The following is a 27,077-nucleotide window of genomic DNA, read 5'->3' as shown; positions in this document are numbered from 1 at the left end:
AAATGTTGCTGCATATCAGAAAACAAATTTAAAGATATATGAAACGATACGTAGAGTGGAACGAGGTATTCTGAATATTCGTTTAAATAAATTATTGCACTCTAATAAATAATTTATTATACGTTCATTAACTTGCCCATATATTATATTGTACAGATGTGTACTAACAAAAATTTAATGAAATTATTCATTTAAGTATCATAACGTCATATCTCCTTCAAATCTGTAAATTTAATTCCACTTTAAAAGATTATGTCTCAACTTTTAAAGATTAGCAAGGAAGTCATTTAGTGGAATATTATAACTTCAAAGGATCTTTTAAATTTGTAAATTTAGTTTCATCTCCAACTCCAATTTCATTCAACTTTTGAAGATTAGATGAACCAACAGCTGGATAAACTCGAGAAATTCATACTTTATACGACAGAGTTTATTGAATTATCCTCGTTGTCTAAGTTATCGTTAAATTATTAACAATATGATCGGAGTACAGTATTAGCTTGTGTTCTTTAACGAAACACCAAGTTTCTGCGACGGATATTGATTTACGACGGGACTATAATTCGCAGGCTGCCACGTCAAAATATCGATCTGCTGCTTGTGAAAGTTTGCTCGCGGTTTGCACCGCTCCCTTTCTGGGTTATGACACATCGAGTACAATTGGCTATCACAGCGATCGGCTAATTAATAACCGACTGAAAACCAATTCATTTCATTGTTCGTACAGCCTGTTATAACCGATCGATAGTAGTAGAAAAACTCATATGAAAATTTCATAGTTTTACGCTTTTCCTTTCTCTGTTTCTTTTATAATTTGGCAATTTAGAATTAGCGCTAAAATCACTACAGTAGTCAAAATGATCAGATCTTAATTTTTATAGAAACTCTACGATAGCGTATTTTAAATTGTTGTAGTTGTTGTTGAAATATTGTAAATATGTTGTATACCTTTTTACATATCCTTCACTTTGATTCCTTTGGTATAGTAGTATGATATTTTAGTTGCTCATAGTTCTGATAGTAAGTTAAGTATGTAGTCATACTGAAATTTTAATGTGTTTTATACTTTACAATGTATCCATTCTAATAAATGTTATATTTAAGTTCATAGTCTGTGTGTTTGAATTGTAACAAATATAGATAAATAACTTTCAATAGGTAATGGTTTCGACATTCTATTGATAATGATTTGTGATATAATATTATTTAAGCAAAATTTGAAAATCATTTCATTTTAACTTTCTTGATAAAGCTTTTACACATCAACAGTTCCGACGTCGATAAAAGTTTCATAAGCAAATATGGACCATTTCAAATGCACAAACGATTTTATCGTTATTCGATTATCAATTCAATGTTGAAGCACATTAAATGGCAACCGATTCGAAGCAACGATTCAAAACTATGAGGTGATTTGGGAAACTACTTTTAGTGTACCGACTTCTCGAGAACGCATACGCTCGATGATATATGACTTTCGCATTTCGCGAAAAAGTTTCAAGCTACCTCGATAAAACAAGCGTGCGCTCGGCGCGATGTAACGCGCTGTTTATTAGACGCAAAGTCCGTAAATCATCTTACGGGTTATTAATTACGATACTGGCGTCCGTTATTTTACAAGCGGAAAATTAGCTTGCAATATTACGCGGTTGCAGCATCACTCTGCGCCAAGATTCCTAATACGATTACCTTGCTCGAGACTGTTCGGATGAAATCACGCGTAAATGATTGGTTATGGGACAAATAATATTGAACTTTCATTATTTTCTTTATTCTATGATCGAGTTTCTTTAATTCATCGCAACAATATAACAGTCGCGCCAATATAATCTAAGCGAAGAAAAAAGGTTATAGTGTAGGATGAGATGGCCTATAAGCATCTTTGTTACATTACATCGCGTTTCAAAATTGGAGTAAATTGAAATTATTTGAACTTGAGAAATCATTCGAGAATACGTGATTTTATTCGTTAGATTTATTTTATTGTCGGAGGTGTCCGAATGTTTGTCGTGAAAAGAGTTTTTTATCCTTCCGTGTTCTAACAACGCCTGTTAATCTGTAAGAGTACCTTAATTACATTAACAACCAAGCAGTAAAATTATATATACAAGTTATTTAAATGTAAATAATAATAAATATAAGGCAAGAAATGCCCGGTATAAAATATTTATTATAGTAATAGATAACTTATACGAACTCACTGTAGAAATCAGAGATAACGAAAAAATGTCCACGATTCAAAAGATTCTCTTCAGTTTTTCTCTTAATGCTTAATCTTCTCTTAATCTTTTCTCTTTAATGCTGTAAATACTTCAATTCTTTCAAACATCACAAAATTATGTATATAATCTATACTACTATAATTGATAATAATACAAATATTTTTAATGAATAACTTTATACTTGATAAGCAGAATTCAATAAATTGTCTGAAAGAAGTATTGAAAACGTTAAAGTTGTATTTCGTATGCATACATTCTTTTATGTGAGATATTACGTAAAAAAAAGACAGGCGAATTATTAAAAATAATTGAAAAATTGTCCACAAATGATTCTCGTTATCGGCCTTTCGATAACTTTATTTCATATCTTCGCGCAGAGAATAATAACGAGGATCGATTTATCCAATAAAATATTTCATTCTATTTAAAAAGGAGCTATTTTGTTGCTCCAGAGGAGATTTATATTTCAGTTAGATAATCCTCGACGAGCTATTGAATATCCTCTTCCACTATCTTTTCGTATTTCATGGTTTGTTCCCGTTTTCCAAAGTATCCTACGTTGATTTTATATTATATTAATTGAATTACTATCAAAGCATGTTCGTTACATCCATATCTATTTTATACTCCAGCATATATCTTTATTATCCTGGTTAAAAATTTATACTAAAGTAAATATCAAAATATTGCTTTAACTCTCAATTATTCTACATTTGCAAGATATAATGTGTGCTTAATAAATCATTTCAAATATTAAAAGTGAATATTTAATATAATGACAAAAAATTTCTGAGCTCTAATAAGAAATAATTAAATAAAAGATTCTCTTGCGATAACAGTGATGTATATTAACTTAATGGAACTTTTTCACGTTATTAGTATTTAATTATAATATATTGCATAAAATTAATTAATCTCACGAGATAACAAGTTTTTTTAAACTGATTATACATTTCAGCACGTTAAACAATCGAAGATTGTATTTCCTGACAGAATCTCGCTTGGATGTCCTAGTTATAAATGACATTATAATCGCGGTTATTTAATGTGAAGTAATAGCATGCTCAACAGCTTTAAATTTACTTGCGTACAATTATTGCGATAATATTTCGAGTTCTCTCTTATCATAACAAGTCATAATAAGTTACTCTTGAAATTAAAATTTCTTAGAAGTGAAGGAGGCATTTTAAATTGCTCAGTATAAAATTCATCATTGTTATACACATTCTTGTACTGATGAAGAAAATTAGAATGTTATTTTCAAATTAACTTAATGTCAAGTAATTTCACAATCGCATAAGGAAATACAAAGTTTTTCAGGAGATTCAATATCGCTGGTACAAATTTAACTGGTACCGTAAGACTATAACGATTCGAAATAGATTTGACTTTTAGCTTACTTAACTATATTAAAAAATTCAATTATAATTTTTATTCTATTATATAATAAATCCAACAAATACCATTAATGGTCTTTATTATGCAAAATACAAGGTACAAAGTAAGATTTAATCTTATTGTAAGTCGTCTATGATACTAATAACTATGACTATAACACTTTTACATAACACATGAAAAGAATGCGCAAACTAATAAAAATTGTTCCAATTTAACTCTAAATTCGCTTCAATTTTATCTATCCCTGAAATTTACATTTACTTCTAGACTAATGCCAAAGACGATTCACCTTTTATGAAGAAGTACAAGTATCAAACTTGCGCGAGGTAACTTTCCGTTGCATCGATCGTCGTCGAAGAAACATTATTTCGCCATCATCGTTGATACAACGTCATTTTGATGAGCATGTAATGGGTATACCCCTCGCTTTGTACCTTCAGAAATTTCTCAATGTCTAATAGTCACAGGGGCTTATGAAACGCCTCGTGTATACGATACGTCTTGCTGTCAACGGTGCGCACGAATATTCGCTTGGCAGTGCGCTTTACGACAGGCAATCTTTACGTGCACGATGAATGCGCGTTAAACGCGGTCTCGAGCCATCGTAGAACCCACCAAACGTTAATTTGATGAGACGTTACGTCCAATATATTAATTCTCGACATGGCAATATATCGTGTACCAGGATGTCGAGACGTTCTTAACACCAGGACAAGGAACGGAGTGGCAGTTCAGAAAACGGGAGGCTTAACCAGAGAGTCTAAACTAATCCAAACATTCCTTACGTGGCTTACGGCATTCGGCCTGCGGATGGTAGTTCTGCTAGCAATAATTGTGATAACATCTTGTTGCTACAGTCTCGCCGTCCCTCCCTGATACTGAAATTCTGTTTCTACGTGGCAGTTTGCCTGGCATAACGAGCCATCCTGAAGGAACCTCAGTCCTAACGTCGAACATCGTGTCGTTACCCACATATGCCCATACATACACCTACCAGCGAATGTGGCTCGCACATGTAATCACGCTCTGTGAACTGGATATGGTTAGACCTCTTAATAACGTGCTACCTACGTAGAAGCGTACGTGTTAGAACGATGTATCTACCTCTTTCGCACTGGTACACGGTACAACACGGTGAATGCTGGATCTTGATACGATATTGATCGGCTGTGTGTATCATGGGAATCTCTTCACGACACCTAGCAACGCGCTGGACTTTTAACATGGTCGATTATTGCGCTACATTGAGTGTTCCAGCACCTATATGATAGGCACTCTACGCTGTTGATTTATCTGTTTTAATGTCTCCGAAGATGGATTAGTTGAATGTAAGAGCATCTTCATAAATGGACATATGTGGACGTGTAGGTATCTATGCGTATGATAGACAATTTGATATCGATGATATATGTATTATCTACAGGAATGTACATATTGTGATTTTTAAGAGATACAGTAACACGATGGATTTGTATGAAGATTTTTGTCAGATGCAGGCCACAAACGTAATGTAGTAATCAAATTTTTTCATTCACGCGAGAGATAGGTATTAGGATACTTATGGAAAGATGAGCTAGATTTGGAAAAACCATTGGGAAATTATCGAAACGTTTTAGGAATTATTCCATTTGAAATCGTAAACTAATGTCAATATTACAATAATAGTCGCATCAATTTGGAATCGGATCGCGATCTTACACGAATATAACATTCTGTTCGATTAATCATTTTCTTTCTATTTTTCTTTTTTTTTTTTTCAAGCAATCTATAATAAATTTGACAAATCAGCTAATTTCCCTATTTGGAATAAGATTATAAAATTACAGAAAAGAAGTTCATATCTTATAATTTGTAAAATTATATATTCACTAATATGATTTTGTAAAAGATCTGTGGACTCGTATCTTATAGGTGTATCTCAGTATAAAAGAAGGCTAACAGCTCAAGACCTTAGAGGAAAGTACACATTGGTACAAGTATTGGTAAACTTATGTCTATATAAATTTGGAATAATATTTGACTTGATAAAACGAGATTATCGTGACGATGTATACTGAAAGGATTGTTCCAAAATGGAGTTTCCAAGACAGGAATACTAGACGTAAGATGTTGAGATGTGGTGCTGGTTCACACGCCATTGGGCGTGATCATTATTTTCCCGAGTCAAGGGGAAACGTGTCGTGGAATGGCATCACGATGGTCCATGTTCCATCGAGAAAAGTACGAAGAAACATTGAGAAATATTGGAATTTTATGTGTCGAAAAATGTGAGCATCCTATGTTGGAAAATTGCTTGTTGTTGATAAAAAGGGATAAATGAATGTTCGCGCATGAAAATGTTTCTTAATGCTCGGAAAATCTTGGGAAATAGAAAGAAGTAATTTAATGAAATATCACATTTGTACAAAGCATTTAAATTTATTTCCAGGAAGATTGAGATGAAATATTTGAGTATTGAAAATTGGGAATTTTATAAGAAATGTTGATAAATTCAAATAAAGATTCTTTTATTTCCAATAATTCTGCTACTACAATTTCTTTTCACTCGGTCATCCAACCTGTATAATTGTTCTACTTTCCTAACTGACGCAAATGCGGTATTTTTACTATTCCACAGGATTCTATTATCGCACGTCACCTTTCACTCTTCCTTGATTCAACAAAGGCCCCGGTCTTTTCATCAAACTCTCTTGTAATGTGCCAACATAATGGCAGAAAGGGAACATTTGTCATTAATGACCAATGTTGATCGTTTCTTTTCGTATGTATTTCTATTACACATTTCTGCGTTGATCGTATATTTTCAGACATATTTCTAACCAGTTAAATTTTTAAAAAGCTAAGTTTGTCTCTCCGAAGCAAGATTTTGATATTCTTTAAAACTACTGAAAAGATGAAGTATATTCATAAAACATGAATGCTGCAAATATTCTTTTGAAATTTTTTTCAAATGTGTAATTTCAACAGGTTGAAATGGATCCTAATCTAAAGTACAGAAATAAAATATAGCGAAATAGAGCACGTTTCATCTATGTTACAAACAAAAGGGACTAAAAGATTCATCAAAGACTTCAAAACTACCACGAATCTAAAGAATTAATTACACGTGCATATCATTTCCCCCTTTCTTCTATTACTCGCTTCAAAGACACAAAAATTCCAAAACACTTCTGAATGAAACCGCGAAGAACCTGCGTGACAAACATGAGTAAAAAACTAAGCTGATTTTCTCGGAGTGAGAAGCGTAAGGAACACCCGAGACTGCGAGATGAAAGCGAGACAGACGGAACGCAGATATTGTGAAGAGGTTCAGGTTCCGTACACGGTTGGTGCTGTAAACTCTGTTGAACTCTCATGCTTTCTGCGATGTGGAGAACCAGCTGAGTAGAAGGCACGAGTGTGTTGTACATGCCGAAGACGCATTAATATTAATGTACCGGGATTTACTGCGACACGGGCTGCTCGAGCCTCATGGGTAGGATGTATGTTTACAAATACGTTTCTCAATGTAGCCCCGCCCGACGGTTTGCCTTCAAGCTCGCAGTTCCATAGTCCAGGCGCGTTCTTCCTTACCGGAAGTAGCAAGTAACGTTGGCAAACTTGGACTCCCTGCATCTTGCAAGGGAGTTCCCTAAGGGGGCTTCCGGTACGGTCTGTTCTCGCCACAGAAATGGTTACGTTAAAGTGTGTCAAGGCATATCTTACCTTTTCTTCTCAAAGTACGTTCAGTCTGAAAATCGAGGGAATACTGTTCCCGTTGAGAAACGTACCAGCATGTCCTTGCATTCCCTAGATTCCTTGTCACATACGAAACTGGTGAACTGTTTCTCGTCTCTCCTTCTACTTTAGCTACAATGGCGACAGCTTCCTCAAATAATGTGCCCCGGGATGTTTCAATTCCTTATGAACGTTTTTGGTAGATTTCTTCTCACAGAAATTACTGCATAAGGTTCAGTTAAACTGCGAGTTGGAAATTTCTGATTTCCTATGTGAAAAAAAAAAAAAAGAAAAAATGAATAAATTCTTCTCGTGAGAAATTCAGAGGTTTCAATATTGTTATGATAAAGATATAAGAATCGTTATCTATAAAACGATATCCTTTGTTCATATCTCGTATTGAAAGTTGCCTGTGATTTAATTTGCTGGAAATATGGTATCTGCGCCTTTCATTTTAAACAAGTTTCAATCCTCTTTTTAATGGCTTTACGCATTCGCATTTTCAAAGTTCTGTATGATTCCACGTAGAAGGTAACTTGATTATATTAAACTTATTACGAAATATTGATCCTTTTAAAACAGAATTTTTAAAAAGGGAAGTTCTGAAAGAAGATTAATATTAATAGCTTGTATTGGCTTATAAATATTAAATTATCTACATATGTACATTTAAAAATTATTCCGAACGATATTTGAATAAAGCTTTTAAAGAAAAGAGATAAATAGTCCATGAATTATCTATCCATTTCCAAGAATATTTAATTCGTTATTTTTTATTTATCTGAAAAAATAATGATAGGATAAATAATATTGACGTGTAGACAATGAATTTTTAATATATATTTAAAGATGAATATACATGCTATATTCAGCTTGTAAAAAAAAAGAGAAAACGAATGAAAAATTTAATTTATGCCAAAGACGATAAAATCATGTTTAGCTGTACAGATTACCCTTTGCCACTCGGAGATAACGCTGAATGCACGTTAAAATGAAAGTTCTATAAAAAAAAAATTAGATTTCACAAGGCGACGAAAAGACTAATCTCCAACTGGCGAGTTAAGAGCAAGTTAAAGTTACAGGGCTCGATAGAACGTTTCATTAAACCGTCCACGTGGTCCGATTATTCTCACGCGATATAAAGTTTCTACCGTAATTCTCGCGAAATCGTTCGATAATTTCAACGCGACGCCACACGGCGTGCCTTTTCCCGTTTTTACAACATTTTAATGTGTCACATCAGGAGATTCATTGGGATAAAACGTGTCGATCATTTTTGCATCCGTTGAATCCGCGGCTCCGTCCAAAAATCCCAACGGAATTCAAAGTATTAACTTAAATTAACGTCACACGCGAATGCTTTATGGCCAATATAGACTATCGTGTTCGAGGAAGGCTACACAGTGTTGCTACGCTGTTCAATCGAGTGTGGAATATCGCATGATCGATGGTTCCCGTTCGATCACGTCCGCGGATTATCTATTTTTGTTTTAGAATGTCTGTGGTGAGATATCAAACTGGCTCATAGAAATCGTTGGTACGGAACATCAAATTCATAGAATGCCAAACATTAGTCTAGGAGATTATGATGCTTCGATACACATTTAATAGAATTTTCTAATCTGTTATCGTCTAATATACGAAACATCAAGATTGTTGTCCCGTAGATGGGGCACACTAAGCATTATTCTAGCGATTTATGATCTTCTCTCGTTCGATATATATCTGGTTAATAGAATTTTTGAATCTGTTATCGTCGAATAGGTATATGAAGGGCCGAGATTTTCGTACCATGGTAGATCGCTATGAAAGCTCGTGAGAGTACTTGCTTAAGTAAGCCGAAATTGGTTCGTCGGTGAGGTCAAACAGGCGTATCTAGACTACTAATTACCTAAGGGATTGGGACAAACTTAGCAGGACTCTCGGTGGAACAGGCGAACGATAGGGAAGTTCCACAAGCCCATTGCGTTTATATTCGCGATCGGGATCTTTCCTTAATCCTCATTGCCCTGGGAGGTTTCGAGAATCGTCCTAAGTCCACCAAGGCTGCTAGGAAATGGTCGGTGAACTTGCCATCGAATTTACAATTATACCGGCTTCGAGCCCTATCCTCCAAACCTGATACAATCGATAACGAGAATTTTGCCACTCGCATGACCCACGCACGGCAGTGTTTTAAATTTGACCAGGAAATTACTTACTCCCTTGGGTTACTCTTTGGCTGACTTTCCGCAAGCATTTTATATTAAAGAGCAATTTTCGAGACTGCTACGGTTCCGCTTGTTCGCCAGATTATTAATGACGGAAGTCACGACTATGAGTGCACGTATTAAGGGCGTGCTAAGACGGAAGAAGGTCGGAGGCTGTAAAGCCGGAATTAATTAATGGCAATCAGTAAGGGTATTTAACCGTACATCCACGAACTACGTGTGGTTAATCGTCTCGATGTTCTTTGCCCGATAATTCATGGTTTCTCGTTGTACGTATCAGACGGACGTGTCTGTTGGCAGAGGACCTAGGTAAATCGGCCATTGTGAATGATATTATTGTTCTTGGCCGACGAGAAACAGATTTCCAAGCTGATATAAACCCCTGGTAAAAACGCAGGATGGAATAACAGCGTTAAGAGTGCAGACCTTTTCATGTAGCATGACTTTGTGCTTTTTGGTTAACAGCTTCAAGTGGCATAGATTCGCCGACCAAGCAGAAGGAGGAAGGCAGAAGCGACGCGCGCGGCTTCTTGAAAGAGCTCTCGTAGTCTCGTAGAGAACGAGAAAAGCCTGTAGACGTGACGTCACTCTTTGTGGAGACGCAGTTGGGGATTTCGTCGTTCGTAGTGGTTGGTCAAGGAGAGGGTGAATGACGTCACGTGCGCGTCGCGACGATCGTCGTTCTGCATACCGCTGACTTCCAGAAGATCTCTGTTCTTTCCAACATCCTTAACATTTTACGTGTGGAATATAAATTGTAATAATTGATACCAAAATTCGTACTAATATCGTTTCCAATTATACTTACAACAAATATAAACTGATCTTGTAAGATTAACAGATTAAGGACCAACGTTGCAATATTTCATCAACAATTTTTCTAGTTAGTTTACGTTATTAAATTTTATCTTTTATCTGTGGTTATGGAAAGGGGGTTCCAAGGATTTACTTAATAATCTTTCTCATTATTATCTTTTTCATCTAGTTTATATAGTTTGAAGAAGTTGATGTATAACGCTATGATAACATCTTCTTATATCTAATCTTTGTAATGGTCTTTCGTATAGTAATTCAGAACGATGAGAAATCACGATACCAGATTGCCGTTTTTTAAAATAATGAAACATTCTTTTTTGTATGATTCCTGTAATGAATTTTTATAAAAAATGTGAAAATTATGTGTATGTTACTTTATTTTCGCTCTTCAATAAATTTGCTTTGCCCCCAATGGATTGATAGTTCCATAATTTCATTTGAATTATATTCTATAAATTGAGATAAAGTCAATGAACAAAAATATGAATTATCATAGGTCATTATAACCACAGAAAAATTGTGAGTGTCTCGAAGCTCTTTTATTAACAGGAATTCAGTATGGCATGGATGAGTATATTACGGTAGAACAACTATGGAATTTTAATAAAAGCAGAAAAATGTTAATAAAATCGCAATGTTGAAATGAAATTTGCATTGAGCATACAGTTGCAATTTCCAAGTTAAATTGAATTCTTACATTTCTTTTTAATCTTACAATTTTCTATTATCATCGTACTGTTAGTACAACGATGTTTCAGGTACAATTATTAAATACGTTTTAATATTATCTACTTGTTATGAAAGAGTAACATTGTTTAATAAATTCTGAGAAAGATATATAATTTAATGAGTATATTTACAATATCAGGAAAATGTTGCGAATAAAATAAAAAATAATATCTCGTCAATATCCTCAAAAATTTATAACTTATATTCTCATGAATGTATTTTATTTTACATGTTTCATTATTTTTTGTCAATTAATAGTAACAATTAAGTCATCGGAATTTTGCAGCATTCATTACAAATATAATTACGAACATTCATTACAATTTAGTACGAAATAGTAATACGTACTGGCTCGACAAATTCCAGCTTAATTTCTACAACTATAACAAGAGATATATAACATATATACATATAACAACTAAAACAACTATAACTCGGGACAAGTTTTTATTTAAAAAAAAAGTATCACTTCCATAATAAGAAAACTACATTTTACAATTTACCTGATACAATTATCTAGTCAAATTCACAAAATTGTAGCGAACGTACAGAAAGAAAATGTCTTTCACAAAGTCTCAATAAAACTTACAATAGAAACGAAATTTTTATAAACCCTTGTAATTGCTCATTGACCGTTCGAATCTCATTCCGCGGAAACATACATTCAATATCTGAGCATCGAATCGTTCTTTCGAATAAATCACTTTGTCCCGCTGTTCGCTCGTTCGTTTCAATCAATCTCATCGGAACACGTTATTTATCAAACGTCGAATCCATATTATTTCCAATATTTATACGGAAAATATGACTTGGAATAAATCGTGGCCAGAAACTACTTGCGAAAGAGAGAATTGAATGACCGTTGCCTACTCACGAGTTCGGATTGCGATGCGGGTGTGTTTTAATGTGTGTCGCGACGAACTGTACGGGCAACGCGAATGGCGTTAGGGAGGGGGAAAGTCGGCCGCGACGGAGGGGAGACGACAGTACGGTATACCGAAGACTCGTTTCGGTGGTGTGGTGGGGGTTACGGGGGTCCAGGCATGGAGAGGGCGCAGTTCCGCGCCATCCTCCGTATCGTTGACACGTCCTACGAAAAGAGTGTAGAGAGTCAGTCGGTACGTTCGCTTCTCTCGTGACTCGTCTTGTGCATTGATCCTTGATTTCTCGTGACACCGAGCGATCTCGTCGTTCGGTTTCCACGAGCCTGTCGTTTCGTGGTCGACGGAGCACGTAAGCATCTTCTTTATTTCAAATAACGCGCGTGCATCGGACAGTGCGCGTGCCGTGCGACCGTTGGGTCGCTGACTTTCAAAACAGTCTCGATCGCGCTCTCGACCTATCGACGACGTTGTGCCGGAGGAGCGCGTATATCGACCCGTGATCCTTTTCAATCGTTCTTGCATTCGTTTATTCTCACTGTGTCGTCAGTACGAAATTACCGTCTCGTATAGTGGATTGGTGAATTTCGGGTGTGACATTCTTTGTTCGGTTCAGTGAACATTTCACGGGGAACTATGTCGTCAACTGGCAACTATCTGTTCACCGCGGTGATTATCCTGATCGTCTCTGCGACCGGAATCATCGCCACTGTAACCATGGATGCCAAGATTCGCGACGACTCTGACTTATCCCAGGTAAGAATTTTTTACGTTTTGTCCGTCTCTCTTACGCGTACTACGCATTCGTTTGGAATTAAATGTTTTTCGTTGCGCGTTGTTTCTCTATCCGAACGTGTTACGTGTCCTTCGACCTTCGTACCTTGGTGAAACATATATTTACTTCAACACATAGAGCCGCTTCACGCGTAAATGAAGTAAATAAATATACCACAGACGAGTACTTTTTGTTCATTAGTTCGCAACGATTGAAAGACTCGCGACCTTGCGTAATGTCAAATATTGTCTGCTGTAACAAGATAACACTGTATATTCTGTATTCGTGAGAATCCCGAATGAAATTAAATACGACGAAATAAAATATGTTGCACGTTTCTGACGCATTCAATCGGCCCATGAAGGTTACTTTTAATTTGCATAGTTAACCTTGTTAACAGAGGTTACGACTCAATCTTTCAGGATATCGTGTTTTCTTCCGTGAAGTAGTTTTAACAAAATGTATAATGGAGGACGAAAAACTTCGGATGGTGAAACAATTTAATTTTGAATTCGAAATATATTTGAATTAGCGAAGAATTTTCATAAAAGCTATATTAATTTATTGGATTAATATAATATTAATTGGATTAATTTATCTGCTTAGTATTATGTAAAATTGAGTTACATTTCATAACAAAATCGTATGAGACACTATTTACATGGATTTGGTGTTAAGTGATATTATCACGTTCGGAATTTATTTTTATGTCACCGTCAAATTACCAATAGAAACTCTAATAGGTTTTTTGTCGACACGAGTGAATCATTTAATTTTAGGACCTTCTCCGTGAGCTAACCTTTATGGCGAGGTTTACGCACCATCTCACATCATTCTGTTAATTAATGACGCAATAAAAGAGGCTGGCTGACATAAAATCGAGAGTCACTCGACTCTTTTCTTTGCGTCCATCGACTCGATTCTTTTTTTCTTGCAATGTTCCCACACCTTGGATTACACAAGGGAAGTGTAATTAGCCGATAAAAGAGAAAATTTGCTATTACAAAAGTTTTTTGTGTGAATAAATTGTCAATCTTTTCTCGTTTAAAGTAGCGAAAGATTAATTCCGCGAGATTATTCTAATTTTTAGTGGAGCAATTGTTCGTGCACTTTATTAGATGAATATTTCCGTAGAAAGGTTTTCGTGTTTCCGAATATTTTTTTAGATATTAAATAAATTTGTTAAATTGCCTAATTTTTTGCATTAGATACTTCTGTATTAATTCATATATTTGTTTAACATTTTTATTATCTTTATTTCATTATTCTTCATGTTTTGTGTAGATTCACAACATAAATTCGTATACAGTATGCAGATATAAAAACAAGATGGCTCTATGTTACATCCATATGTTTTATTATTTTCAATGCAAATAGTAGGAACATTATTTTAAGGATTGGAAATTAATGGAATATGACGTTCTTCGAACTATATAAAGAATCTGAAAAATTTCTGTGAATTTAGGGGAAATGTAACGACTATGTAAAACAATTACTGCATAAGTGGATAAATTTTTTCTGCAAATCTTCATCAAAAGCGAATATTTTACTAAAATATTCAATTTTCCGCGAATAATGTAGATTTTGCGAGATACAGGCAAACTTTCATATATTATTTCTAAATTATATTAAAAAATCATCATACGTACCACCTTCTATTACTGCATAATATTTTTCTTGCTTTTCTGCAAAAACTCTCCGAATTTCATTAAAATATTCAATCTTCAGTCGACTGTGGAAGTTTGATAATACCCTTGTACTGTTGTTAAATTGTATTAAAAAGTCACATAAATTGAAAATCACACTATACACACAAAGTTGTCCCCATTTCCAATCAAATTTATTAATAAATTTGACAAAAAACAATGCATCATATTCTTCTCGCTTTTCGTTTAAAATATCTTCAAAAACCGTGGAAGTTTTCTAGAAATTTTATTTCACGAATCGTTCGATATTATTCACTTGACGATCGAGTCAATTTTTCACGCGATCTCGTTTAGAAAGGTGAGTTCTATAACCGGAGGCGCCCAGTCTTCCACGGATCGCGTTTCACGTTTAGTTAAATGGACTGATCTACATTAAATCCCCCGGAGATTCCTTTGGCGGCTTTGAATTCATCTCGCTGAATATTACAATAATGCGTATCCAGCTTCGAAGGCAGGCCGAATGGATCCCACCCACCAACTTGTTGCTGCGACAAAAATCGTCAGGACGTTTTCGCTTGGGGCTAGTTTTCACTTCGATCGATTCAACAAACTACTTGCTGCCGCTGGTCCCCGAACTCGATTTCCACAGCTTTTATTTCATTCCATGCTCGGCACCGAACTTCCACGATTCTTTTTATCACCGAGAAATATGATTCGGTCCGGCTTTTAACCTTTTCGCGGTCGTGGAACGTACAGCTTTTAATTTTGTCCCACGACACGACGATTGTTTGCTCGAATCTGAAGGTTTCCGACATTGATTTGCGGCTCTAAAATCGAGTTTACTCGCGTAAAGTACAATAAATACACTTTATTCGATTTTTTCATAAAAATTTGTAGAAAAATTATAAATTGGAATTATAAATTTAGGTTTTACACGTGAACTGAGGGGATTGAATGATATTTTGGAAAAGATTTTGTGTAAAAATACATTTCATTACTGAAAAATATTAAATTATAAGTATAAATGTGAATGAATCGTTCAGATTTCATCGTTTTCTGTGATTCCGAGGTATAATAAATTTTCCATGTAATATTACACGATATGCTTCAAATTATATCAGCAAATATAGAAGGATTGATTACTTGTGAAGTAACATTACGGTTAAAGTTTAAAGCCAATGAAGAAACTTTCAAGAGAAAATGGATCAATTTTTAATAATTTACTAAAAATATCAATAGGAATTTTAACTAGAGGAATAATATTATATTATTAGTTTGTATAATTGCTGTCCAATAAATTATTTATATAACACGTATATAACATAGTAACACGATATACAATACTTCTGGTGATATATTTCCTAATATTCCTTTACAGATTACATTCAACTTATTAATAGATTCTACGTCTTTTAAACATGAAGGATAATGGCTTTCTTTACACGTACAAACCTTTATTAACCTTTCATTCACTACTTTCCACAAGAATATTTTATTCGACTATCTCGATCACGTTTGCAACGAAAGCTAACTCGGGATCAATTTCTATTTCCTTTCAACTTCTCGTATTTTCAGAAAAATCTTATACGTATGTGCCGTATTTGCCCAGTAGACTGTAACTCGTATGAGCGAGAAAACAAGCTTTGGATAAAATACAAGGAATATTTTTATTAAAGCTATTATACTCTTTCGTATATGTTGAAAATTACATTTTATACAATTTCATATATTCTCAATTTTTCATACGAGATTGTCCTATAAATTACAAATTACCGTATAAATTGCAAATTATCCTATTACACTAGAAATTTCGTGGTTCATTGTCTAAAGCAATACGAAATCGTAAGCCGTACAAAATCACATTTAGCCAAGATACATACACATATATTGTATATATTTACATTTGCGTTCGTAGCTGTAAAATAGAGTGCCGTGTAATAGAGAATATAGCATGTGAAATCAGATTACATATGTCAATATAATGTACAATGGTTTTGATGTGACACGGATTAACAATAGTCTCCATCGCTGTCATACGCGTCTAATTCGTCCATTGTTTCGTTCGTTTGGAGTATCGGGAACGCATGAATTCCTGGCGCTGCGCTGTTCCATTTCACCCTTTCTTCCCTGGAAAGTCGTGGTGCTACACGGTCAACCGCGTAACTGAAACGGTCATTGCCAATGTCAAAGCCGTTCTCAGTTTCCGCCCTCCACTCTCTCATTCTCTTTTCATCACCAAGGCTCAGCTTCTGCCAGCAAGTGGCCTTGCCTTTCACTTTTTTTCGTACAATGCCTACGTTAAGTACCGCTAAGTTCCATTCATGTCGGTGGCAGTCAGGTGCAAACAGGTAGATTGGTTACGCTTGTGTGTACAATACACGTTCGTTCATGATAACGACCATGTTGGCCTTCGAAGATTCTGTTTGATATTAACGCCATTACGCTCCAATGACTTCCTCGTTTCTCTATAGGTATACCGGTGTTGCACAAATATGCATACGTAATAGGGTATTTGAATACTTGTAGAAACTTTTTATCAACATATTACAACATATAACAAACATATTACATAAACATATGTGTTTAACATGTAATAAAACATTTTGAAATTTCATTAGCGCCGTAACGAGACACAATTACCGCACTTATCTCGCTCGTATTATTAAAATTTGAAACGCATTTGGAAATGTGTGTAAAAGTTATAAAATATTTATTGAAAGTATATACCTCGTAGTGTTTGAATAGTTCATTATTCACTATATTAATAAATCTCAATATTTAGTTTAGTTTAGTTAATATTTTGTTCAGTATTTATTACCTCTTTAACGCTTGGGTATTATTATACTTGAGATAGCTATTCATGCTGACTTTTTAGTGTAAATAAATGTTTGTGGTAAATATCTTGTAACTTCTATATACATTTTCCGAGTTGTTTCAAATTTTACCAACATCACGAGAATCGAGTCTTGTAATGCAGACAAACGTAAACAGAGATCATTTTTCTTATGAGAGTTTCCTTTGTAACTGTTGTGTTTCAATAAAATTACATTTTTGCCAAATTCCATTCTTATTAGGTCGTCCGAAAAGTTTCTTTCGTTTTATAAGGAAATAATGGATGCACAACATTTTCCGTTTTATATTATTTTATCGAATTACGTATGATCCATTTCGTTCTATCAAAATAAGGATCAAAACGTGTGACGGATTAGGTTTCATGTTTGTAGAAAGACGTGTCTGTAAAAGAAAGACACTTTTCGGACAACCTAATCTAAGTATGAAGAAGGTGCTGTTTTCTTTGAAACCTGTTTAACGTGAAACTAATTCAAATAATTAATTCAGAATGACGAAGTAATTTCTGTTGCTGTCGGCCTTTGAAGATTCTGTTTAACATTAACACCATTACGCGCCAATGATTCCCCTGTTTTTCCTGTTGGGAAGCGGTTGAGCCCTCTTCTTGTCGGTCATGAGTGTATGTGCATATGATAAATGCCGGAGGAACGAACAGGAAATGTGAATAAATATTATCTTTCGGAATTAAAAAAGAAAAACACGTGGGAAGTAATTATTCCGGATATGAGATTTCGGACCTGTAACTTGTATCGAAAATTTTCTGCCGATTTTTTTTTTCTTCATGTCGGTTATTTATAGGGTAAACGCGATCAGTATATGTACAATCAAAATATTTTATGAAATGTTATTTTATTCATATGCGTGTGTAATATTTGGTGAACAGGTATTCTTTTTTCATGAGCAATTTCATTTTGCGTATAGGCAGTTATTATTGTTATTTATAGCAAGTACAACATTGATAATATTACAATTCGAGGAATGAGTTGAATTGAATTTTAATTTCAATGAAATATTTCAAACAAATCCAGGTTCAAAATTTTCAACCCTTGATAACGTTAAACAAACATTTGGATTCGTTTTTTGAATTTAAATGGTTTTTTGAAACATCAGGAAGTTAGATAATTTAATATTTGTTTTTGGTTTGATATTAATCATACTGATATCTGTTCCGTGTCATCAACGATACATTCAGTATATGGTGTCATTATTGTAATGTGATCGTTTCAGCAACCACAAACAATAAATTTTTTCCAATGACACGCATGTCTCAATGAAACGAAAGCTGCAAAATTAGCATAAAACATAATAGGATTTTTGACTGCAAAGTGACTCCAAATAACAGATACAAACCAATTCACAAAATTTGTTCTGCAATCAATTAAATGACTTAATTAGTCACAGTTGTCAGATTATCTTCTGTAGCAATATTTTAAAGTTCATTGGAAACTGTATATTTATGTTATAAAAAACTGAAAATTACGTTTCCATTTCCAATATTTCTCAATGTATTCCTTTTCCAAACTATTGTAATGACACATAGAACACAAAATCACCGCAGTTCATTTTCCTTAATATACATTTTTCTGTTATTGTAATTCTTTCTCTTGTTGCTCTTCTTGACCAATGCGATATCAAAAACAATGTTAAGCATTCAATATTTATCACAAACAGATTTTTTCTGTCTTTGGTATCGTGTAGTCAATGATCTAAATAATTCGATGGCGAAGTGTTATTACAATTGGTAGAATGAGGGAATAGCTGGGGCAGGAATCATGATACCGGATGTCATTTTTAAGTTGAGCAACAGATGGTCCCAGAGTTGTGAAACGTAAGAAACTTATCCATAGCTAGAAGTCGTTTCGTCCCGGAGGCGGACCGTATGTTCATCTATGGGATTCCTGGAATTTTATTTTTTTTCTCTTCTACTAATGGAACACGTTGCATGCTTCTAACTAGAGATTAGATTTTCAGTGTCTCTAAAAAATACAGATACGTTTACCGGATTAGGTATTGAAATTTCATTGATCAGTATTGAGAAAAATATTAATCTGTTCATTAAACAATATGAATTTTCTTTTGATATACTTTAAAACATTTTATGGTTATAAATAGAGATGTGTACTACTTAATTCCATTAAATATCTAAATGTTTTGAATATTCCGCATATTTTTCCATGTTATGTGCATCCTGTACGTTTTTCAAAATCCCCATAAATATCTATATGAATATCCACAATCTACCTATAATAAATAATATGCAAAAATACTTTTTGCAGTCACAGCACGTACGTTTTTGCCGTTCATTTAAATCTCTTTCGAACACATAAAACTCCGCAACCTGATCGTGTCATAAGAATTACGATATAGGACTAAAAGTTTCCAAAACTACTTAATAAACTCGAAAGACAAGAATAACTTAATTAGCCAGATCTTCACCCATTTGCTCGAAAACGCGTCAGACCATAAACTCGCAGCAGCTCATAAGGTTCTCGATTTGTAGTATCTCCGTGAGAAGCGTACCGCGCATCAGGTGTTCCTTCATCTGTTTGCACGTCGACTTGGCGCAGCATTTGCGTGCACCCAAGACCCGTAACTGGGTTCGATTCGTTTCTCCAGAGCGCCGCCGACGCTCGAAATTAAGGCAAATATTTTACCAAGGGAAGTAGTGGAATTCGCATGAACGGCCTTCGGCTGGAGCGAATCGAGAGTGGTCGAACGATGACTTGAGGTGAACGAACACTGCCAGTCGGTATGGTCTCTCATTCTCTCCTCCGGACGATCCTCTCTTCGGTTCTCTTCTCGTTGCGCGCCTCCACCGGATATTTTTAACTTTAACAAGCGGTTCGTGCTGAGACGAAACAATGCGCTACGTCCCGCTGTGTACTAGGCGTGCTTTTATGCGCACGATACAAGCATTACGCCGCGATATATCGTTTGAGAAAGAAGTCTTTCTCATGAGGTCGCTTCGTAACGAGAAAACGTGTTTCCACTTTGACTATATTCACGCCAAATACCTCGTACGTGTGCTATTGCGTCGTCAGTGTTGGTAGACCGATAGATACAATAAGCTCCGCAGCTTGCAAACATTGAACCCCCTCCTGCCCTCTGTTTAAATGGAATTTGCAGCCGTTCCCTTATTGCGAACGCAGTGCATTCGCGCGTGTTCATCGCCACGAATACTTTGTGCTCTCCCACGCTAAAAGGTTGCAACCCTTTTGCAGCTAAACATTTGTCCACGATACGTCGTGTCGAATGAGGCAAGATATCACGGACAATATAACTGACAATGAGATGTATGAAAGATTATAAACGCAGGTTGGTAAATTGATGGTACAGGATTTTTCTACTTGTACTTTTGTACTGTGTGCACTTTATGATTGAAATTTTTTTAATTTAAATATTTGTTGTTCGTTCCTTCGTAATATAGGGTAAATATGTTGGAAATAAAATGAGTAAGAAAACAATTTTTCGATTAAGTATCGCTATCTTTGCTTGCTAAATGAGATGCATACTGGAATTTTTCTTTTTTTACGGTTGTACACATATTCGAAGTTATAATCTTTATTGATAGATTTTAACGAAATCTTCCATTCATTTGTCTTTAATTAACTATTTGCATTCTGAAAGAATTCTACCAAATTTGTTTGGATATCTTCGCTACTCTTACAGTTACGAGGATTATAATCCTATTCACATTATTCTGTGTATTCCTTCACATGATTCTATTAACATTTCTACAAATTTCTGCTCTGTGTTCTATATATTGTTATTTTCCACGAATACGACATTTTCACCTAATAAACCAGGCTAATTATCGCATTTCATGCGAGACCAACACTTCTTGACGAAAGTGTGCTTTACGTACGTTCGAGGATCTGTATACCAATTATTCAGTGACAAAGACTCCATCGTCTCGATTATCTGTTACAAACGGAAACTTCTCCCTTCGATCATCCTGTCGAGAAGTTTGACTTTCACGTTTGTATAAAACAAACTCCGTATATCGCCTTATATACCGTAGTAAGAATCGTCCGTTACAAACGGATAGTCAAAGAAGTGGATCCTATCGATCCGTCGAGCATCCGGATTGAGTGGTTCGAAGTATCATAAACGCGTCTCTTTCACGATCCATCCCTTGTATGTTCGGGATCGAGCCGATAGCGTAGCGACGTTTCATAGAAACCGGTACAATACGTCGCGTAGGCGCCTCAGGCCACCCGAAGAAACTACGCTTGTATTTCTCGTAAAATATGGAAACCCATAAAGATCAGTGCCTTGTGCCGCGTTAGCGAAAAGGCGTCGGAGAATTTTCCGAGTCTGTTCTCCCTTTTCTTCTTTTTCTCCCTTTTCTTTCTTCTTACCATTTCTTCTCCACCTTCGTCTTTCAATTTTTTCTATTTTATTCACCCCTTTCTGTACACCATATCGAGTACAGTAACTCGCGAAAGTATTCCAACACCTGTATAGAAACGTTTTATGAATACATTGCGAAACATTTTGAAATCTCATTAGCATTCTAATGAGATTCGACTATCACGATCGGTTAAGCACGAGGCAAATCTGTAGATATATATGTAGAGGCTAGAAAATATTTAGCATAAACGATTTTCTGAAAAGTACCATGGAAAGATACAACGTATATGCCATTTAACGGAATGTTAAATTTATTTGTAATTTCCTTACGAACTTTTCGAATAAGCTAATGCAACATTTGTGCAAATACGCGAAATAGTCAAACCTAAGTAGACTATTATTTTATTTGTTAAATACTATAACAAGCACTATATTTTAGATATTTTATGCATCTTCGAAAATTATGTGCACTCTGCGTATTTTTTCACAATTAAATTTCTCATAAATAAAAAATCCACAATCTAGTGATGTGTTGCTGTTAGTTTCATCCATTAGTTTTTCATTAGTTTATATATTTTACTGACTTTCCTGTATTGGCACTACGAATCGACCGAAATATTCGGATATTTACGAACGATGGTGTACATACAGGTCGAATTCGTTTCTTTATTTCGTTCCATCGAGAAATTTTCCTGGTGACAACTTCCGCTGCGTCCTTCCCTCGTTTTCGCCACTCCGTGTCCCCAAGGCCTCGGGGGATTTCCCTTTTAGCTGAGAGAAAAGTCGCCGTGTGTACGAAAGCGTTGCTTTTACGGCGCGAACAGGGAATTAACAATGAGAGAAGAAGACCAGACAATTTCCAGTTGCGGGAGTAGTATCGCTTTCCGGAACTTAGCGTGGCGCGGCCAGGCTGGGTACAAGTGGAAGCCGCCTTTGTCGATTTCCTTCTTGCTATTCTTTGTAAAACACGTCCTTTGACGCGATTTCAATCAGGTGTTTCGTTGAATTTTGTATTGCTTCTTCTTTTTTCTTTTTTTTTTTTTTCTTTAGACGTTTGAGGTTTTTATGTCGCATACGGTTCGTTTGTTTCTTAGAAGAAGGTATTTGTAGTTCGTGGATTTAGCAAGGACTAATAGAATGAGTGAAGAAATACGCTAGGTGATATAAGTGAAAAGTTTCTGAGACAAATTTAAGTTTGGAAATTTTAACTTAAAATTAGTTTAATGAGAACAAGCATTTGCTATTTCCATGCCTTAATATTAATAAACTTGTATTTTAGAATAGAATTATATCATATGTAATCCATCTTACTACAGAGAACTTACTACAATAATTGTCGGAAAGTATAAATTTGTGTCTTCAAATATTATAGTAATGGATTTACACCTTGATTTAATGTAAAATGTAATGCTGTAGTAAGGTACTGTAAGCCGTAGAAGTCACTTGCTACGAATTGATTACTTGTTTCTTAGGTTATTTGTGCAATGTTGTTGATACAGATTCATTTCGTTATTCTAAATTTCGAAACTGATGTACAATTTAATATAAAATATATAATAATGTCAAACGGTTTGAAGAAGGTGTAATAAAAGAAGTAATGAATGCCACAACTTAACAAGATACAAATTTTCTCCTAGATTATACGTATTATTATTAGATTATATATATGTGCTATGATATTAGATTAAAATGCTATGATATTAGAAGAAAATCCGATAGAAAATTATACGAAATCCATTTCTGTAAAGGATTTGAGTAATCTTTCTGATTTTTGCAATTTCCACAGTATGCTGATGTTGCGCAAGTGTACGTAATAGGGTATATGTTAAGAACTATACTTTTGAGACTCGAGTTTATTGAATAGTCGCCATAGTGCAGGATTGTACGATACAGGAGCTGACTAGAAAGAGTTTTCTAGTATATAAGTACATTTATTTTATTTATACCTCAAAATTTTATGTTATGTTACTTTTTCTATATCTATATGATCTAGATCTTGAAACGTGTATGGTTTTAGAAATTAGATTTGTAGACGAATGACTATTACCAGTGCATAAATAACATTCCGTATGTAATAAGAATAATAAGAATAGATTCACAAATTAATTATAACTGTTACGTTTAAACGAAATTACACTTTTGTCAAATTCAATTCCACGAATAAGAGGACGATTTTCTAGCGTTTGATAACAAAAGTTACATATAATATTTTTGAATGATGCAATATTCATTTTTTCCTCTACTATAGTAACATCCAATTTTTTTCATTCCCAGATTTCATTCCTAATTTATTTCAATAATAAAGGTTATATTCCACACAGATCGGGTCGACTAAGAAAAAAAAGTTATCATCGTTAATATAAACAGATTAAATTGCGCGAAAAGAATTTTTCTAAATTTTCAGTGCAAAGATTCGTAAATAATTAAATTAATTTTCGTAGGAATTTCATGTTACATCGTACATGATAACTTTAAGAAATTATCATTGCCCTAGGAATCTGTTAATATGATCGATGGATAAAGGTAGAAATCGTTCCATGAAATTGCAATGAGAATAACGTTTCACAGGGAGTAATAACATTCCACAAGTTGATTCTTAAATATTGTGCAGGTTCTGCAGTTCATCATCTCAGGAATATGTTTCCCTCGTCCAATCACGATGCGTAGAATATGTGTAGCAATACATACTGGCAATAGCTAGTAATGTGTATCGATCTTAGACGCATCAAAGGTCGTGGTAATAGGTTGGTTATGTTGTGTATGCCAACATTAATAGTATTGGTACGTTTCAGTAGATCGTGGTGTTCAATTATGCTCAGTGCATCGATATCAATATTCCATCGAACATATATTTCACTTGGATTAATTTTTAAGTAACCAAAGTAATTCCCCGTGATTCGTTTACTTCAAATATCTGGCAAGTTTCTGGCAATTATTGGTTGCAATCTCAAACATACTTTCATCGCTGTTATTATACCGTTCGAATCAATGTTAAATAAAAATAATGGAAAATAACATTACAGCGAGGAAAAGATAAAATGTCTTGAAAAATGAAAAAGTGGTAGATAAAATATTTGAGCTAAAGAGGACAGAATAAATGTTCGGATATTTTTGAGCAACGGTTTACTCCGGAATTGGTCGATAGGTCCCTCACGGACCAGACTAGGACGTTGATAAAGGTCGGCACAGATTCACCGACCATGAATATTCCAGCGCCAAAAAGCGAGCCACAAACTTTGGTGTTCCAGAAATCGCACGGTATGCCCATTATATCACGGCAACGCATTGTGACGGTGTTCCAGGAGACGGTAAGCCCGGCCGTATCGCGCGTTTCACTTATATAATTTACATCGACGCGTATTATAACCTGGTTGGTGCTGGGCACGTAACGGAGTGTACCGAGCGCATACCGGATGAGCGGCATACACAGACTATGCCACTAGTTCTGAATGGAATTCATGTAACTTCGTCACACGAAACCAATTTCTTCCTTTCTCATGAATAATTAGCGATTACGTTCTGTTTCTATCCTTTGTCTGTAATCGAAAGCGGAATTTTCTATTAGGTTGTGTCATAAGTACATTCATATTTTCTTAAAATAGCAGGTTATTATTTTTACATAAAATCTGTCTAAGGAGTAATGTATTTATCCCATTTCTTTAGAAACTCAGAGCAATTTTCATAACATCTTTGAAACGTAGGTACACATAAATGAAAAACGAACGAATTTGTTGCTCGATCAAATATAAATGTCAGACGCGAGCCTGTGGATGTAGTAGGTACTTACATACTTACATAGGTTCACGAAACTATTCGAACTACATAAGTAGGTAGACATAGTTACTTTTTATGAATGTACTGTGCGTGTTGTACGAAACATCTCGAAATACCATAAGCACCGTTTTCAGACTCGACTGTCGTGATTAATCCATCGGGAACGACGTCTGTACACCGTACGTATTCTCGTTTCGTTCTCGTCGGTCGAATTTTGTACGGACCGTCGCATGCCTTACGGATTCTTGATACGTCGCGTCACCTACGTATCTCTGTTATGGTTCTACCTCTACGTACGAGATTTCACAACATCTCTCAAGGATGACTGACCGTAGTAATAATATTTGCATTATGCAGAGACTAAATCTTTCGAATCCTTTTCTAGAATCGTAGTCCAGTTCTGGTAGTCGTTTTACGATAAGTTATGGCTTCAACAAGTCAGGGAATCGTAGTAGGAACTTGGTAGAAAGTGAGAAAGCAGTAATTGCAGTGTAAATGAGAATCGAGTAGTCAGAGAGACCAGCACGGAAGCAGTGGATCCCAGTTTCGGTTGATGAAATATACGTATAATTGTCGAGTAAATCCATTATCAAGTTATATCTTCCCACTAAAGAAATTTTCCATGCTCCAGAATATTTCCCGAAAGTTATCAGCAATGATCGTTTTCTACTTATATCTAAATTTCTATACTTTACAAACGATGTTTAAGAAAATCATTATCAATCGTCGTTACGTAGCTTCGCAAGCTATATATATTTGAATGATATACAAAAATATGATACATTCTTAATTCGATAAAAATATCGTAGCCCTCACAGAAAGAACTCGCGAATCGTATGTCGTCTTTTCACATGGTTAATTAGCAGGTGTTCAATTACTTTCTTGAACTAGTGTATATATTTATCTCTTTTTACTTGCTCGATTTTATTTATTTATTACTTATTAGAAGGTTTCCATTTTTATCGATTCCATCCAAAAATCGACGAAATAATTCCCTTTGGCGTTGACAAAATAAAAATGACGAACCTATCAAAAAATACTGAACACTTCGTATTTCTTTCTTTTCGTTAACTGAATACGGAGGGGTGGGAGGGAGCAGAAATATGAATCTCCACCATGTCTGTATAAATGCGTCTGACGCATATAGGGAATTCCACTTTAAGGCGTGTTTATAAACGTGCGACCCTGAAGCGGCGTCTTTTGAAGCGACACCCATCCTTCGAGGTTCGAGAATCGTTAGAAGTTCACGAGTGTGAATAAATCGTGGAATATCGGGGATAGGATACTTTATCCGAGATTTCTGTAAAAAGCGAGATTAATTATGACTTGGTTTTGTCCTTGAAGATACGCCGGTGGCTGGAATATACTCTCGAGAATACCAATGAGAGTGATTCAATGCTTAAATGCGTGTAGCATAAAGATTCAATCCTTTGATCCTTTTTCCTCTCGACTTGGCTTTAATCGTGCCATTCGTGATTTCATAGAACGAGGTCGCAACTTAAAGTCTTTGCATTTTTATTGAAATTCTCGATGCTGGTTTAATTTTACGCAGTTTAAACCTGGTTTTAAATTATCCAAATTGTAATTAACGAATGGTAAAAAATAGGAGGTTCAAAGGAGACGAAAGATTGGAGGAAATAAGTTTGATCTGACACGATTCTTAATAAGAAATTCTTTCAATTATAGAGCTAAAAAAGAGGCAACGA

At 35.0% G+C, this 27,077-nt stretch overlaps 1 protein-coding gene and 1 long non-coding RNA gene across 9 annotated transcripts in view; one reads left to right on the top strand and one right to left on the bottom strand.

Annotated features, from left to right (window-relative positions):
- Window positions 1-6,027: 6,027 nt before the first annotated feature.
- LOC110119556 lies at window positions 6,028-10,454 on the bottom strand. Of its 3 annotated transcripts, none has more exons than XR_007225123.1 (3): window positions 10,356-10,454; window positions 7,391-10,275; window positions 6,028-7,273 (listed from the first exon to the last, which is right to left on the bottom strand). It is a non-coding gene; the product is annotated as an uncharacterized LOC110119556 (long non-coding RNA). The 3 variants fall into 3 exon arrangements; XR_007225124.1 differs by having other exon boundaries at window positions 6,028-9,455; window positions 9,539-10,275; XR_007225125.1 differs by having other exon boundaries at window positions 6,028-9,852; window positions 9,974-10,275.
- Window positions 10,455-12,138: 1,684 nt separating this feature from the next.
- The window catches only part of LOC100643533 (fasciclin-1), a 376,846-nt gene continuing 361,907 nt past the window's right edge, over window positions 12,139-27,077 (top strand). For 5 of the 6 annotated variants that reach the window (XM_048408618.1, XM_048408617.1, XM_048408616.1 and 2 more), the window contains exon 1: window positions 12,139-12,729. In XM_048408618.1, coding sequence (XP_048264575.1) covers window positions 12,610-12,729 — 120 coding nt within the window. In that variant the 5' untranslated portion in view covers window positions 12,139-12,609. The remainder of the gene's footprint in view (window positions 12,730-27,077) is intronic. The other variant, XM_048408620.1, reaches the window with a different exon arrangement.

The sequence above is a fragment of the Bombus terrestris genome, chromosome 9 (assembly GCF_910591885.1).
Source record: "Bombus terrestris chromosome 9, iyBomTerr1.2, whole genome shotgun sequence".
In the NCBI taxonomy this organism is placed as follows: Eukaryota; Metazoa; Arthropoda; class Insecta; order Hymenoptera; family Apidae; genus Bombus; species Bombus terrestris.
This window is presented reverse-complemented; position numbering and strand designations above follow the sequence as displayed.